The 18,984-nt window shown below is 38.0% G+C and overlaps 1 protein-coding gene across 1 annotated transcript in view; it reads left to right on the top strand.

Annotated features, from left to right (window-relative positions):
• The window catches only part of LOC146332803 (ephrin type-A receptor 6-like), an 82,237-nt gene that overhangs the window by 43,673 nt on the left and 19,580 nt on the right, over window positions 1-18,984 (top strand). Inside the window, exons 7-8 of the mRNA XM_084715552.1 lie at window positions 5,340-5,495; window positions 7,228-7,578. Of these exons, the coding sequence (XP_084571678.1) occupies window positions 5,340-5,495; window positions 7,228-7,578 (507 nt within the window). The remainder of the gene's footprint in view (window positions 1-5,339; window positions 5,496-7,227; window positions 7,579-18,984) is intronic.

Raw genomic sequence — 18,984 nt, 5'->3', positions numbered from 1 at the left:
ATTCAAATGAATCTGTGTGTTTGTTGCCTTTGGCGGGAGCTCGGCATAGAAGGAAAGTAATATCCAAGTGAACGAGGAGCCTCAAAAATTGGAAACTGGGTGACAAATTACTCTTCTCATGAGGAGCTAAGCAGCAACATGATTTTAGCAAGGATCTCTGTGTGTATTTCAATGTCATCCCTTTTACATATCTTTATACTCAATTATGTCCACCTGTTTATGCAGAGTGTTTCTTCCTTGTATCTCTTTCCATCTTGCAGAATTCCTTCTTCATTTTCACTCCATCTTGCATCTCTCATCTCTCAAAACCACTGACCTTTGCCATTTAAAGAAATAAAGTCTTATCACTGCATTTTCAGTAAATATTGATGTGTAAAAGAGAATAGAAAATTATATGTTGCTCTACAGAAATAAATTTGCATTTAATTGCATTGCATTGAAGCATTTGAATGGATCATCAGTTAGCTGGTTAATTGATTAGTCATTCGACCAAAATTTATTTGGCATGTTTGCATGCCGCAGATCGGATGTTTTGTTTGTGATTGGATGTTTTTACTGAAATGCTCTTTGGGAGTCTCCCCTTACAATTTTCAGTCAATTAAGATGATTGGTTATCAAGTAAAACTGCTAAATTTTATGGTTTTAGAAATGGCTGTAACTAACATTTGTTATCATTGTCGATTAATCTGTTCATTATTTTTTTCTGTTTTTTATTTTCTTGATTAATTGATTAGTTGTGTGGTCTGTAAAATGTTGAATGTGTTTCCTGAGGACAACATCCTCAAATGAAAATATTCACATATATGAAGCTAGAATCAAAGAATTTTGACTTTTTTTGTTTAAAAAAATTACTTCAACAATTAATTGATTGCTGCAATAGTTGGCTATAATTTGATAATCGATTAATAACCAGTTAGTCGTTGCAGGTCTAGTGTGAATTTGCCGTCTTTAATTGTCTGACCTTAACAGGAAGTTGAATCTCTGTGAGTTTTAGATTGTTGGTCGGACAAAGAAAGACATGTGACCACTGTTGGACTCAATGGAGGGCCTCTTGGATGCCCCTGTGGTAGATAAAACGTCCCATAAAGGCTGCCCTAGTATACTAAAAAATGATTTGGCCTCTATGTACAATGAAATAGTTAAACAGTTTCCTTTTTTGTTTTTATTACAATGTTGTAGTAGCTGTTATACAATAAAATAATGTAAATCTAAACCAAAAATTGGAACTTGGAACTGTTTTATAGGCTACATGATTGATCAAGAAGATAATCTGCAAATTAATCTATAATAAAAAAAAAATAAATGGAAGTTGCAGCCCTACAAAAAACACTGAAATTTTCTGATACAAACTGATCTTTTCTCCTGCCGATTCAAAAGTTCGAATTTTATCAAGAGCTGAAACTGCTAATCACTGATTATTTTCTCTATTAATCATATTGTCAGAAAATAGTGGAAAATGCCTCCTCTATTGTCCTTCAAGGTGACGTCTTCAAATGTCTTATTTTGTCTCACCAACAGTCCCACACCCACAGATTCAGTTTTCAGTTATACCTGAGAGCCAGCAAGTTGCAGTTCTTTTGCTCCTCTTCAGTGGCTCCCTGGACTTTGGCAAAAGAAAATATGGAAATTATTATTTTTTTTCAATATTGTAATTCTTATTTATTCATGCCTGTCAGTCTTATTCAATCTCATTTTGTCCAGCTGTAGTACTGTGTAGCTTATTTCCGAGTCTATTTACGCTGGACGTGGTGGCAGAGAAGTTACTAGTTGTGGTTCCAGACAATTTTATTTTTCTTTTTTGGCCAAAAATGTCTCTTTTGATAGTAAAGGTTGCTAACCCCTAAGTTACACTGACAGGAATATTGTGATAGAGGTTTAGATAGCTGGGAACAAGATATGATTTTTATTCCAATCTCATATTAGACTCATATATTAAATTTATTATTGATGAAAAATACCATTATGGAGGTCAGAGTTCAGCTGGATCAATCTCAGTGGGAGGGGAACACGTTTAAGGGAGATGCATTTAAAACAGGCCTGCTCGTGTTTTCTCAAAATAATTTTAACAGTCTGCACATGTACAGATCTCTGCATTGAATTATTATAATCATCTGAATGAACAACTGAACTGTTTATGTTATAAATACTCCAACAAGTGTCTAGCCTCGGGTTGACTCAAGTAACAACAATTTAGCCTGAGGTAGAAAGTCTAATCCTCATTCAACCAGCTCTCTCCCTCGGGTCCAAGCTGACGTACATGTAAACATTTCAGATACTGCATTATTGGTCCACATTACAATCTGAGGGATTTAGTGTATCTACAACTACTGAACATATTGAATCAGAATTTCCATTACTGCATAAATATATAAGCAATTTCATTTAATATACTTTATTTCACTGGGATAATTCACTCTGTAACAATTATCCTTTATAAGGAGTCCTGGGTACAGTGCAGTACTGAATAGTGGTTAGCAGCTGGACATCATTCATGTGGCATAACATGAAACTCATCACTGTATAATAAAAAGGGCTAGCATCAATAGAAGGATTATAGTGGTAATGTTTGTCAGTAGAGGCAATAATGCATCAGACAATAACAAACCTGTGTAATATGGTCTGTTACTGATGATGTGAGGGGAGAAAAGAAATAAATATGGCTCACTAGTACGTCTCCCTACTTACAGTAATTGTGGGAAAAATATTAAAATGTTGAAATTATAAAAATCCTTCTGGCTGTCTGCCATGAAGTAGTGATTGAATTTCCCAACGTGTTACTCTTTTTCTCTATCATCACATTGTCTGTCTTATAGCTGGCATGCTAATTTGATAATTTTGAAATTATTACGCCCACCCACACGCATATATTCTCATACAAATCACTGCAATAAAATGATCCCCAGATTCACAGAATATTATATAATTGCACTATTAGTGCTTTATTTTTCTCTGCTGAGATAAGACTGGGGAGAAGGAGGCAATCTGCAATGGATTTGCCATCTTCTGATAAGCCTTACGGGGAAAGAGCGAAGGAGAGGGAAGCAGGAGGAGAGATGGGAAAGAAAAAAATATTGGAAAGATGAAAAAATCAAGAAAAGGTGAAAAATGTGGCAGAGCAAAACAGTTGGAGAAAAATTAGAAAGATAAGGAAAGGAGAGCTGGTTGAATTGAGGAGGAAAAAAAGAAATGCAGGTAAAACGGGACAGAACTGGTGGAAGTAATGAGGCGGGAAAGTGAACCGAGGTAAGGACGGAAAACTGAAGAATACTTAGGTCAGCAGAATGGACCATGTAAGTGGATGGGGGTTTTAGACTGAAAACAGGCTATAATTGCATTTTCATAATGCATTATTTGTATGTTAATAGCTCTTTTTCTAACCTGTCTGACAAACAATATAAACTTCCCCCTTTCTGTATTCAAGGGAATCTGAGAGTGGAAAACTCCATTAAACCTGCTATTTAAAACAAATGAGTCTTTTCTATAGCTTAATCATTTATATGGTACCCTTTACCCCCTAGTGTACCTTCTGAACTCTTGAATTCTTAGTTTTCACAGCCTTTTGTAGATGTACTTCTTTGCATTGTAAGCATGTTCAGAATTCTTTTTTCTGACTTCCAGGTTATTAAACATTTCTCCTAGCCACTTAATTGTTTGTCTTCTGAGCTATGTAGAACACTCTAGCATTGTAATAACGGAGTCCAGGCAGTAGAAATATGGAATATATCATGTTGCCATAATCCCTGTCTGTTTTAGGAAATGCTTTTTGAAAATAATTGGCTATTTCTTATAAGAAAACTCTAACTGCCATGGTAGCAGGTGACCTGAAATTTCTACCTGTCATATCCAACATTTATTTGGCAAGTGGGAGGTGCTAATTTCATTCCTTTCTTATAAAACAATAACACATTATATACTGTAGACTGCTCCAGTATTTCATTGAAGATGTATTAATGACATTATTTAACGCTAATTTGTATATTGAACATATTGGGCATGCATGTGATGTATCCCATGTCAGTTAAGGAAGATCTGGGTATAAAGAAATTATTTAATTTAAAATATGAATTTTTATTTTTATATATATGATTATATGATTAGTGTAAATTGCATGCTACCAAACCAGCAGACAAAAAATCCAACCCACGGCAACACTTCAAAATTAGCCCAATTCTGTTGGGAAATCTGCAGACCTGACAGCTCTGGTAAGCCAATCAGAGGTAGAGTACGGTATGTCATGCCTTCACCATTATGGGAAAAAAATATCATGTCCGTTAGTAATCTGGGTTCAACTAGTTCAGAGTCTGAATAGTGTGTGAATCTGGTGCCTGAAGTGATGACAGTGCTTCAGGGTGTCACCGGTGTTAAGTTGGCCGTTGACGGTCAGTTAATACATGCAGTCTTTTGGGGGCATTTGCTAAATCACAGTTTCTTCATTTCCTTTGTTTTCACAGAGCAGCTAACAGTAAAAATTATAACAAGTAGCATTAGGTAGCGTTAGGTTATTTCTTGTACAGTAATTAGTAAAGCAATGTGATTGGTGACATTTTCATTGAGTGATTAGTTGAGAGTGTTTGATTAACACGTAACTTTTCCAACCGTCTTGTTAACTATGGGATCTTAACAAGCAACCCAACATGAAGAAACATCTGCTGTTCAGCCATCTCAAGGAAAAGCCAGACTACTGTGGTACTGCTCGGGTGCCATGCTATTGTTTCGATGGGCCATTATTCCAAAACCCCAGTAGTCCAAAAAATGTCCCATTGGACAAAAAGCCCATTTGTTTGACAGCCCGTTATCCCGAAAACAAACTCCCATTGCTCCAAAAATGCACACTCTCTCTGCAGTAAGACACTAAACGTAACCCTAACAACTGCAAACAACAACAACTGTGGACAAATAGGCTATCAGTCCGGTGGGACATTTTGTGGACTGTTGGGGTTTCTGAATAATGGCCCTTTGGTCCAATGGTCTCCACTGTTAACACATGAAGTTACCTGTAAACTACTTTAACTGGACTATGAGGTGTTTGTAATGTGTTTTAAAACATATTTGTGGGTTGTGTGAGTTTGCGATTCTTTATACGGAGCGGGGACATTACAGGTGTGTGCCATTTGTTAGACTGGACAATGGACAGGGCCATAAGCATGGCTTAGTGAGCTAATAAGGAGTAGACAGTGATCCATAGTACCTAAAGAAATAAGGTCAGACCACAGGTGAGGAGAGGAGCAGCTGTGGCTTTGAATTAAATGTATGTGTACTGATGGAACTGCAGTTGTATGAGGAACATTAACCTTGTGTAACCGGCTTCCTCCTCCTCCTCTACCTCTCTTTTTCTCCAGCTTGTAAGCCTGGCTTCTTCAAGGCGTATGCTGGGAACACTAAATGCTCCAAGTGTCCTCCACACAGCTCCAGCCATGACCAGGCCGCCACCATCTGTCACTGCGACAAAGGCTTCTACAGAGCTATCAAAGACGCCTCCACCATGGCTTGTACAAGTTAGTAGTTTCCAAAAACAAACTTTCTCTGACAGCTGAAACATTCTTACTCTCTGTTTGCATGTTTGTAATTTATTTTAGACTGTAGTGTCATCTTTCTCTCCATCCATCTGCTCTTTTTTCTTTTAGCCATATGATTGAACTGAAATTAAATATATGCCTCCATAATTTAATATCTCCATATTTTAACATAAAAAAAAATCAGTTTTGATGTAACTCATCCTTCTGACAGTTGTATCCATGAAACTAACAAGTAGCATGCTGAAATGAAACACTTAGGGCACTCTGAAAGCTTACCTCCCACACGCAGATATTCAAAGACGCACTCTCAACTTCAGTTCTGATCACTTTGCCAAATCAGATGTACAGTTGTGAAAATCGGGGGGAAAAAATCAGAACTGTGTTCCTTCCAGGAAATTGACACATAGGGTGTTGGAATGAAATACTGCAGAAGACGGTGAAAGCCAAACACCCACACACGTACCTACACTCTCACACACACGCTACAAATTCAAATTATGCTCACTTGCCGCCAAAGGTCCTTTTAATTGTCAGATTTTCATGTGCCCACTAAAGCTTCATCCTCAAGGCCAGATTAGTGGTGTATTTGCTGTTATACTTCATACTGATACCTGAATTTATGAAAAATAATATACTAAAATTAAGATGTTACTGCTGCTCATTCAGTGATTTTTGGTGACTGTTACTGGCTCTACCAAGAGGTCAACAGTGTCTAAAATGGCATAAGTTATCATTGATTATGTATTCTGTCAATTAGTGTAGGCAAAATCTTTCAGCTGTTCTAATCTCATGAATATGTCCTTTATAATATATCGAAAGTATTAAGAAATCCAAGTGGGGAACAGTATTGAAAAATACTGAAACTGGTGATGCCACAGTGTCCCATTGTGTCCATGTTAAAATTGATTATTATTGATTAAAACTGATTTATACATGTCCTCATGTCTCATTTCCACACAAAGTGGTCAGTGTTGTCCACAATCAAGCAGAAACTGTTTTTTATGGGACATTGAGTTGGATGAAGTACAGTGAATGTGCAGAAGGAAAGTCTTAACCTTTACAAAGTCACCAAACAAAAAGTAGTCATGTCACACAAGAGATACAACCAAGTTGCAGTGTAAGTGCAATAAACTAGCGACTCGAGCTATAGAGAAGCACCCCAACTGCTACCTTCCTACCCAAGTGTCAAACTAACTGAACTAGTCTTCAGTGGCTTGTCAGGGCAACTTTTAACACTGAATTCACTGAAATGTAGCCAACTGCACTGTGCTGAGCCATGCCTCTATTAAGGATTAAAGGCAAAACTCTAAAGTGGCAAGTCCTTCCAACCTGTTCAGTGACTTAATCATCACTCAAACCTGAAACTACAAGCTAGTGATGCAGTTACCCAGTCAAAGGCGAAACTACATGAATATCAGCCACAAATAATGTAACAAAAGAGATGACCGGGTGAATGGTTCCAGCAAGATGCATGAGAGTTCATTCAGAACATACTAAGGACACAAAATCCATTGAGTTTGTTTATGTTGTAATTTGTGTGAGGTTGACCCACGTTTATGAGTAAAATACGTGGACCAAACCCCTTTATATGTGTTATATTTTATAGCTGTACAAATGTATTTGTAAGATACTGGATTAAAAATACCCGAGAAAGTGATCGATGAGCTATCAGTGAGTAATCTCTCTGTAAACACCATTTCTTTCACTTCAGGGCCTCCGTCAGCTCCCAGGAACCTGGTCTCAGTGATCAATGACACGGCTCTCTTCCTGCAGTGGATGCCTCCCAGCGATACGGGAGGCAGGAAGGACATCACTTACAACATCCTGTGCCAGCGCTGTGATGGAAGTGACGGCGACAGCGGCGTGACACTGTGTGAGCCGTGTGAGCCCGACCTGCGGTTCATCCCACGGCCACTCGGTCTGACTGGTACCTCCGTGGCAATTCTAGATTTTGCAATGCATGCAAACTACACCTTCCATGTAGAGGCTGTGAATGGTGTCTCTGGGCTGGGCGTGGCTGCACGCTCGCTGGCGAATGTTACCGTCAATACACATCAAGCTGGTGAGTTGCAGAGCCCTGTACATTTAAATGCAATGTTACAATTCTGTTTGTTTTGTCTTCAGATTCACCTATTGCAATAATAATAACAAGCAGATGTACCCACAAAATTATAGGACTGACCTATATTGATACGATACGATACGATACGATACGATACGATACGATACGATACGATATGTATGCATGCTATATGTGTATGGACAGGAGAGCAGAGAGAGGTGTTTTTTAAAAGTCTCTTTTGTAGCTTCTAACTGAATCTGTGTGGTTTGAATATTATCTTCTGTCCTGTGTCGCTGTTTGTACTCTCTGCTTTATTTTACTGTTCACTTTCAGGTGGATAGGAGTCGTGTTAAGTTAGTGTTGATGAAGACCCAACATTTCCTGGTTTTACTGCGTCATAATAAAAACTTTAGGAAAGCTGTAGGAAATAAAATGTTTATCCACCACTCAGACGCTCAACTAAAGATGAGCACGCATCAGTTAAAAACACACCCTCGGGGGGGTGCAAACTTCCATGTGCTGGGCTGTAACACCAAGTCAAACAGAGTCCAGCCAAGCAGCACATGTGTATGAAAAAGGAGCATGAGTTGCAGAAATTAACGACAGAAGCGACAAGCCTTTATTGCCTTTGGCAAAAAGGGGGTAAAATTAGCGTGTTGAAATGGGTGTCATGTTTCTAAATACCCGTGACTACTTCCTTGGAGTGAATGCTGATTTTCCCCGTTGATGTTTTTTTTTTTGTCCAGTATAAAAGGGGCTGAAATGACCAAAATGCATTCCCCTTGTTAAACTGCCATTCCCTACTAGAGGAGAGAGTGCCAGAGCAGAGGGGTTGTTTAGTTGAAATATGTTAGTCCAGTCTGTCAGACTTATTGATCTGTTGTATAATTGAGGTTTGTGTTAGAATCTATGGAAGTTCATGATTCAGTTTGCTGGTTGCTGGTAAACGAAACAGACCAGGTCCACCCCCCTTTTAAAAATTAATTAATCAAGTACTGTGGACGAGATTAACAATTCATTACTAATTTCATGAGTGCTTAAACAGATAGTGAAATCATTTATTAAATTAATGAATTAATCTATTAATTCATTAATTTATTAATTTAGATAATTAATTATTAATTCAAGTCATTAATGTAGCAAAAATTCCAATTATTTACTGATTCTATCTTCTTAAATGTGAGAATTTGCTGATTTTCTGTGTCTCACATTAGGGCCCAACCAATACTGGATTTCTGAGGCTGATGGCATTAATGATATTAGCAAGTAAAAACAATCAGTATATTGACAAATATTGCCATTATACCTCAAATGTGCTCATCAAACACAAAATTCTGAGTTGAATACAACCTTACTTGTTAGCAGCATTTGCTAATTAGCACTAAACATAAAGTACAGCTGAGGATGATGGTAATGTCTTAAGTTTGCAGTTATTTAGAAGACACAAGAAGTACTGGACAAAGTAACATTTTGACCTGATGGTGCTGGATGAAAAGTGAGCGAATCACCAAAGTCAGTATGACTCCTCTTCAGGGGAGTACAAATGTCTGTTCCAAATTTCACGCAGTCTATCCAGTAGATGAGGTATTTCAGTCTGGAGGACCAAAGTGGTGGTCAGCCTGTGTAAGTGTTCTCATTGTGTTTACGCATGGCAGACCAACCTTTCCACAATAATCAATAGTTATGATACAATAAATATATAATATTTGTTCATAATTTGACAACATATATGCCAATATCATTATAGATCAATATAGCTGTGATAGGCCAATATTTGCTGACAATATCAGCTGACTGATATATTGGTCTGGCTCTATTTTACACCACTGTAATTGAAGAACTTTGGGTTTTGGACTGTTGGTCGGACAAAAAAAAGTTCAGAGATTTCATATTGGGCTCCTGGGTCTTATTATGAGCAGTATTTTCTTATCAAGTAATGACATTGTTAGTTGCAGCTGTGATTTTCCTAATTATATAAATCAAATTTACAACATTTTGCTGGGCTGAAGTAGTACCTAGTAAGCTACGTAATATTGCGACACATTCATCATTTTAATCCTGCTGACATGGGCCAAATGGCCAGCTGGAATGGTGGGAATTTTCCCAGTGGGCTATTCAGCCTGTGGGAGGGCAGGAAGCCAAGCAAAACTGGTAAAAAATAGTTTTCAAAAACTAGCAGGTTGCAAAAACTACCACCTAAAATACACACAGCATCTAACTACCTGACTTACATGAACATTAACAATTTACCAAACTGAAACAAAAGATTGTGTGGATAAATAGTCTGCATCTCTTGAAGTGATCCGTTCCTGTATTCCCAGTTTACTTTTTGTGCATTGGTTGAAGTGTGGACTCGACATGGCTGGTGCCTGACTGTCCGCTGTATCGATCAAATTGCATCTCAGACTTTGAGTTAAATTCCATAACTTTGGTGCATGATGGCTGAAGGACACTAATGACTGCGGATTTTAGCCGACAGGACATCTGCAGTTTACCTTTTAATTGTCTCTCCTTTTGCTGGACAGATTTTTGAGGGTTAACATCAGCCAGCCATATTTAGGCCTGAAATATTAATAAATATTACATTTACATGCTTATGCTTGACATATGCATATGCTGCAGTTACATAATACCTGATTCATAGCTCATGAATACTGTGTTTGGGAGCAGATGAAGATATTTATGCTACAGTAACAGATGGGGATTTATTTATTCTGCAGCTACATTAGCCTTTTTCCTTCAAGAGCTCCCTGTGTCTCCTTCCACAGGGTCTGTCTCTCTGTCCAGCTTAATGTGTCAATAGGTGATGCATATGTCTGACCCTGGAATAGCTGACAGAGTCACTCTGACCTGAACCTAGTCTTAATTAGTACAGTCTGGCTGACCTGAGGTCAAATAGCTAGCAGTCCTCAGTGCAGTATTGTCTTGGGCTTGAATAAGGAAAAATGAGAGACCCGAGTTCACTTACTGAAACTTGAACCTTATATTTTAGGGGCAAGAATATTGATGGAATAATTGATGGGAAATGTTGAGACGATGGAAGGAAAGGGAGCGGATTAATAAATTATACCGGCCTGTATGTGCACATTTTTTTCCCCTTTCAGCATGTGCAGCAAGTCAGAATTTAGATGAAATTCTGATGAGAACAAGACAGACTCTCTTCAGTCATCAGTGGCTCAGATACAGAATCAGAAAGTATAAGTGGCTATATCTATGCTAAATGTTATGCTATGCTAAATCATCTTTGTGCAATAATAGACTGCCGTTGTGGTTTGAGCACAGGGAAGCATGGAAGGTGCAAATAATATACATATCATACAACAGTTATAACATATTGTCAACTTGTCAACTTTTCAGTCTTATATGTCCAGTGTGCGAGATTTCAAGAGCTTTATAGGCAGAATATGGTAGAAATCACTCCCTTACAATGAGCTGTTTATATACAGAGGCCATGGGTCCTTTTCCATGGAGGCCACCATGTTTCACTGCCATGTTTCTACAGTATCCCAGAAGGGACAAACCAAACTCTGGCTCTAGATAGGGTTTTGGCATTTTGTGCAAGTTATGCAATATTGTGTATATTGCAATATATGGAATCATAACCCCTTCATTGTAATATGTATTGTATCACCAGATTCTTGCCAATAAACAGCTCTCTTTAGAAATGAACAAAAGTATTGGATGAAATAAAATTTTGACCTGATGATGGCGCTTGATGAAAAGTCAGCCATCTTTAGTGGTAGCCTGGCATCGCCAGACTAATTCACAATTAGAACTTCTCAGTTCATTTGCGATTTGCGTTATCAGCCTGTGCAGGCCAAAATACCTTTTGATGCAATTTGATAGACTTACAACCAATCAGAGCAACAAATCATGTGACGTAGCAGTTCTGTAGCAGTCTGTTTCCAAGGAGGGCATTGGTGGCAGTCTGGCTACAACCTCTCTCATATTACAGCTAAACAGCACACTAATATACGTTTCAGAAAACATTTAAAGCAAGAAATAGGCAATGCAGTGACATAATCTTGATTCATATTTGATGAGCACTGTCTAGTAATCTGAGTTTCATAGGCTTAAGGTTTTGTGCTGGATGGACCTGCTGATTGGATTGTTTTTGTAGACCTGTAATCAATCAGAGCAACGAAACATGTGACATGATCAGATCTGGACTGGCAACGTTTCTCTGTCAATCACCATGTAGAACCCGCCCCAAATTAAATTTAAGTTCCCAATTTGCCCAAACTAATCCAAGGCTACTGGCATTCTGTCTGAATGGAAGGGGGGCAGATGGCAGATTTGTCTTTTTCTCAGGCTTCATCTGGGGACCATAAATGTTTGAACCAAATATCATGGCAATCTGTCCGATAGTTATTGAGATATTTCACCCTGGACCAAGCCAGTTGACTAACCCATTATAAAAATGACTAGAAATCAGTAAGATTATTAGTCTAACTGTGAGACAGTTGCTGTGTCAAAAGCAGTGAGATTCTGGATGGGAATGAAGCAGCACTAATGATGGAGTCGAAGGTTTAAGTGACAGCAAGGAACCAAGACTCAGTGGAGGGAATAAAAATGTAATTTCTCATTTGTTGTCAAGTGTTCAGACTGTGCAAATGCTTCCATTGTGTTGAATGGAAGACTTTGAAGTGTAAGTGCTCATAAATATTATCATTTTATTACTAATTTAATATCATTTTCTACCAACCTTTTTGCAGTTATTGTCTCTCTGTGAATAGGATTTAGTAGTAGTTGTATCTCTCTCAGTTTTTCAGGCATGGATGGCTGGTAAGTGAGAAAGAAATGGTCCCAATTATCATATCACAGTCATAATCAGGCTCCTACTAATTCAAGAAGAGTTAATAACTTGAACAGTCATTTCTCACAGTTAATTCTCGCCTTGTATGCAGTGAAAAATATTGCATTAAAGTATTATTTTTAGAAATGAAATGTTTCGCTGATAGGCTGTCAGTATGCCGTGGAAACCAGATGTCAGGTGTGTGTGTGTGTGTGTGTGTGTGTGTCACTTCATGCCCGTCTCTCTGGCAAAGGCAGCTCGGCTGATGGGAGGAAGTTGGAATGCAAAATAATCTCTGTAGAGGAGGAGAAGCAGCCTGTGGGGATGTTCCCATTAGGATGTTTAGAGTGGATTAACTTGTCAAACTGCCTTTCCTCAGTAGACTTACTGTATGCTCACACAGCCAGACACGCACGCAAACAAGCAGGCAAACAAATGCATACACATACGACATTTGCACTCATATTTGCTTCACCCATGTGCCACCTACAGCTTTGCATATGGTTGGTTCATCATTTCCCAGCTCTCCAATGTGCTCCCTCCTGTTTGGCTTTCTCCCACACACATACAAGTCAAACTACAGATGCACCTTGTCTTTGTTTGAGTGTCATTATAGAATTGAACAATAGAGAGACATTTCCATATATAGATATAGATCCATTAAAAAAGTATGATAACACATATTCTCTGTTCTGATACTGAATAGAAATATCCTGATCCCTTGTTTGCAGTTATATAACTGCCCTGCATAGTCTGTGTGGGGAAAAAGGCTAAATAAAAAAGGAAATGCCTACTGAGCTCCATTCATAGTGTTTGAATGCAGTTTTGCCTGCATGTAATCTGCAGTTCAGTGGATTGTAATTATCATAAATATGCTTAATTCTTAAAGCATAACCCCAACAAATATTAAATGTGTACTATGCAGGATTTTCCTGAAAGAAAAAAAGGAAAACAGTCTGTAGACTCAGAAACACAGTTCCTTTCGATGATCATTTATGACCCAGTAGATGTGTGTGGTGGTGTCTGTATCTGCCTTTATTTTCTTATTTTCTTTTCATTTTTCTGTGTTTGGGAATTTTGCAAACCCAAAGCAGCTGTATTTCACATATTGGATGAGACTCAATAATCCAGCCCATTCTCATTCCCGACATTTTGTCACGCCCCTCAGCGACTGCGGGTACTGCCCATTGTTTCAGCGACTCATTATTCTGAAACCCCAATAGTCTGAAATCTCTTTTTTTCATTATCTTGACAACAAATACCCATTGCTCTGAAGGCCCATTGCTCCAAAAATACCAGCCCTTTTCACTGCCAACTCATCGCGTACCAACGTCTTCTTACCGTCCCTCAGTGACTCATAGGTTTACAAACTGTGACTGTTTCACAATGTTAAAGTCACAATGCGTAAATTCTGCCGCTGGGGGTCTCTCTCACCTTAAAACAATAACAATAATTTTTTTTAAACAACCACCATAGCTGATGAAAATCTGACATGACACAGGCAGAAATCATGTTCATGGATGTGGTAATATTAAAGTATAATTCATGTTATGTTTAGTTATATACCAACCTCCTTCCACGCTCTCACACATCTTATCCCATGTTCTCCTGGAAGTTACAGCAACAGCTAGCAACGGCTAGCAGGAAGGGCACCGTTACCTTGAATAAAATATGTGTATCTCTGCATTCGACCACAAAATAACTCAAGAAAATACTTAACAGGATTTAAACATTTTAATACAGAAATTATGCATATTATAGCTTTCACCACATGAAAAAAAGGCTTTTTGGCAGCATCTCATACAGATGATGAAGGATACCTTACGGATCAATATGACAAAGCAGTATTAGTAGATGTCAAGCTGTGATGAGGATATACTATCTTTTTGGTGTGTTTGCAAACAAACAAATCCTGCATATTCTACCTTTAATCATCATCCTACCAACATATTTAACATACTAGGACTACCGATACAACATCATTAGTTATGTAATTAATCATTCATCTGAAGAAGAAAAACAGATCTTTATTATAATTTTAGACAAGTTACAGTTAATTTGCATATCTTGAGAAATGGAAGTAAATAGAGCACATGAGGAAATCTGTATCTGCTGTGGACATCTAGGACCCATAGGAAACTAAAGAGGCAGAATTGGGTGCTTTTGTCTGGGGCGGCCCAGGATCTCAATACATTGGTATTTTTGAAAACATCAATTAAAACAAACAGAAAACAATGATATGAAGTCAACAACTGAAATGATAGGATAAAGCAACTGTGAGATATGACAAAGCTTCTTAATGATGCTGTGTAATAGCAGGCCAATATTAGAAATTTAAACTCTTCAAAGCAACATATGTCTCAAAACTTATAAACTATAAATTCAAATGAGGCGTAACATTCATCGAGTTGAGAGGAATGCATGTTGTAAATTTGTGCTTGTCTAAACCTGTGTTCAGACGGACTCGGGACGGACAGGCTCATTGCCAGTTAACGCAGATGCTGCAAGGTGATTCATATAATTGATTGTGATATTATGCCAATGATGGAATAATAGCCAATCAAATGCAGAATTAGCAATTAAATGGATTTTTGTAGTGAGAAGGAGCGGGACGATTTATTTTCAGTTGGCGTGCTATCTGTTTGTAAATTGCATATTAATGCCTCATTATACTTTTAATTATGCTAAACCTATTAATCAGAATTACTAATAATCTCTCTTCCCGATTGCCTGTGTGCTTGTCTAACCTTGATAAGTTATAATTCTCAGTTAAGCAAGATGCATGATCACTCTGTCTTTGAACCAAGTGTTTGTTGCCTTCCGCAATATGATGTACTGGGGTTACAGGTCAGTTTTGTAGCCGTAAGAGCTGAACAAGATCCGTTTAGTGATGGATTCTCAAAAGGCACGTTTGATCATCCCGAATGCCAATTTGTGCGTACTCTCCTCCACACTTAATTTCACTTTGTGAGGCAGGATGCTGGTTTTCTGCTCGTTGGAGCCGATGAAGGTCAGTTGTTGTCCCGACGTCTCTCAACGCAGAGCAGAGTAAGCAGGGTGATCTCTGTGTTTATGAACGCTGTGGATATTGCTCAGCAGAGCGTTTCTCACTGAGGCTTCCTCCCACAAAGTTCACTGCAGTATGCTGTGAAGAGGCACAGAGAAATCCGTGCAAATTGTGAAAAATGTGCTGCTCGTACAACAGCAGAGCAGAGAGACACCCACAAAGATAGGCTCTGTGTTATAAGCAGTCCTTATGTAAGATAAAAAAGGAAAGATTGTGTCCTAGCTGAGGCTGAAAATACTGAGCCTTTGAAAGTTTGGACTAAAGATTACACCTGTAGTTTACATGTATTTTTGACAGTGGCATAGATTAGTTTTTCTATTTGGTGGGCCTGGCAGAATCAAAATTAATGGAATGACATATCTAATCGAAACAAATCAGTTACAAAATGTGAGATTTAATGATGCATTGAACCTCTGCTGAAACAATCGAAATCAAATAGCTGCTGGTTTAAATGGTTTAATCCCTACAGAGTTGTGCTCATTGTCTGTCAGTTCTGCTCCGCTGCTCCACAACTACAGATTGTACTCGCCTTCATCATTCTAATTTTTATAATTACATAAATAAACGCCTATTAATAAGTAATTAGTTTTAACAGTGTTGTTCTGTAACTCATAGTTGCTATGTTTCATTATTTTCACTAACACTTGTTTGCCCATTGGTCCAAACAGTGAAATGGGTTAAATTAATTCATAAGTGTACATGCATACATTCTTACATGTACCATATATGTAATACATATATATATGTACATGTACATATGTTGACAAATTTGACGTCATTAACAGCAACTAAAGCTAAAGACATTTCCTGTACATTTTGTATTTAAATTTATTTAGTCCATACATACATAATATTATTTTTCTAATGTCTAGGTTTTGTTTTTATTTTAGTTAACTATAATAACTTTGGCTGGTTGGTGTTAATTTTGTTCCCTGTAAAACTGTAAGCCGGATTTGTCTGTTCTGACATTACAAAACCTGATGTCTAGTCAGTTAATTCTTCTCACACAAGTGCAAAATGTAGGTGAACGAAGAATTCAGTGCATTTTTGTTATGACTCGACAGCCATGGCCGGAGGCGTTATGTTTTCAGGTTGTCATTTTTCAAATGCAATATTTCAAGAAGGCCTCGATGGAGGTTCTTCGAATTCAGCACAAACGTCTACTGGGACTCAAAGATGAACTTACCAGAATTTAGAGGTCAAAGGTCACTGTGAACCCATGTCCAGCCCATTCTTGTGAATGCGATATCTCAAGAACTCCATGTCAGAAGTGACATCCACCTTAGAATTTGGAGGTCAAAGGTGACCTTTCAAAAGATTTTCCTGGCCATAACTGGAGAAATCATATGCTAACTATGATTAAAAAAAAATTGACACAGATATCTAAAAGGGTAAAATGATAAGACATGATGACCTTTTATATCCAAAAGGTCAAAGGTCATCTTCACTGTGACATCATAATGTTCACCTCTCTATCGGTCTGTAAAAATAGCCTTTAAGTGAAGACAGCATGTTCCTACCTGGAAATTATTCACTGGAATTAAACATGCATAGTGATAACTTCCATCTCACGAAAAAAATACATTTAAAACCTTTAATTGAATTCCTTCAAAATCTTCATTACCCATATTATAATAATTCTGGACAGACAAGGATGTAAACTACAATTTGACTGGTTCGGGGAGACATACAACAGAGAGGCAACACTTGAGCCCAGCTTGGTTGTTCTGGGTCTTGGGGGTTGTTGTTATGTACGTCAGCAGTTTCAGTCCTTCTACTGACATATGGATCAGCTTTGAAGAACAGTATTTAAATTATTTATCCAATATATGAACGTACACATACACAGTATACTGTAGATGTAAATGCGTCATACAGCACACATTGTCTGGGGAGAAAGGCTCTTACACAGAGGTTTATGTAGATAACCTTTCATATGAACCTCGAGTCCACCTCACACTGGCAATTATTGTTGACTTGTCTTTTTTCTTAAATACAAATCACGCTGAAACCAAACACGGTTTTGCTCGTATCTTTATCACCATAACTATTTCTTTGATAAAACAATAACAACAAGAGTCATGCAAAGTTCTCACATGCTGAATCCACGTGTAAATGTTTCCCACTGTTTTGCGGTGTCCTGATTCAGGAGATTTTCTCTCTTTTACTTTGCTCTTCTCCCCTTTCCTCCAGTGGATTCTCTTCTGTTTTCATCTCCCCTTGCTCTGGGAATAAGGCTGACTTCTATTTATATGCTCAGATGCTGGGGAGATGCAACCTCATGGGATTTCTTTACAGCTCTCCCTCCTCACTCTTTCTCTCCCTCTCTCATCTTCCCCCTCTGTCCTTTCTTTATCCGTCTGAGCATCTGTAGTTTAGGGGTTAGCCTATTTTTACATGTTGCCAGTACCTACAGCTTATGGACAGTCAATTATCCTTTGATGTGTGAATTGTGAATAAAATATAATGACCATAAATATTTTTCTTTGAGCCGCTCATAAGGTAGCAGTAGGTATGTACCAGCGGATTGATTTATTCTGAACTTAAAATAGCCTCTTGCATAAGAGTTTAGAGGGTTTTGTAAGAGTTTTCTCGCTTTGCAAAATTTTCCATATACACACACAGACATACACACGTATGCATATGCTGATAGATACATAACATTATACTGTATGCTGCAGACTGAAATGCCCTCTAGTAATATGATTCTCACAAACACTCTTATCCCCTAAGTGGGTTATACATATTTATCTGGCCGGTTACACTGAGGCCAACTGAAAAACATCATCATTCCTCAGTTGAGCATGACATTTATGGGCATCATTCTTGTTTACATATTTTTTATCAGATCAGCTCAAATCTCAAGCACATCTAGTCACAAATGTGATTGATTTGTTTAGACTTTGGAGTCTATTCACGCCTGATTTGAGAGCGCAAGGAACAATTTTATGATACATGTAAAACTAATAATAAGCAAACATACTTGTGGTGTGTTGTACAATGGTCTTTGATCATAAACTGCAAACTTTGGACTACAAATGTTGGAACTGATTTAGACTGCTGCTCTTGGACTGGTATGCATTTTGTAGCTGCTCCTCTTCAGATTAGTCGACGTTCGCCTCAGGTTTTGAGTGTGCCTTTACCTGCATGCATTTACATTTTTACATCAGAAAACTACAGATGTTGCAGTGCTGTGAGATGGGGCTGAAATGATAAGTAGTTTAATTGATTATTTGATGTACAGAAAATTAATCAGCAATTATCTTTTAAAGGGTAACTTTGGTATTTTTCAACCTGGACCTTATTTTCACATGTTTCTGTGTCTAAGTGACTAATGGGGACAGCATTTTCTTGAAATTGGTCCAGTATTGAGTGAGACGGCTGCAGCCCTCAGCCAGAAGAACAGGCTGCAGCGTAATCCTTAATTGGCAAATTCGTACCGTCAAAGTGTGTCCACCATAAGTGCTTGTTTTTCACTGACAGGTTCAGATTGTTATTCTAAGTCTCCGACAACATTATGAAAAAGATCGCTATGCAGATAGAC

This window comes from Lutjanus erythropterus, chromosome 1, assembly GCF_056507025.1.
Source record: "Lutjanus erythropterus isolate fLutEry1 chromosome 1, fLutEry1.hap2, whole genome shotgun sequence".
In the NCBI taxonomy this organism is placed as follows: Eukaryota; Metazoa; Chordata; class Actinopteri; order Lutjaniformes; family Lutjanidae; genus Lutjanus; species Lutjanus erythropterus.
Note: the sequence above shows the minus strand (reverse complement) of the source record. Positions and strands in the feature narration are given on the sequence as shown.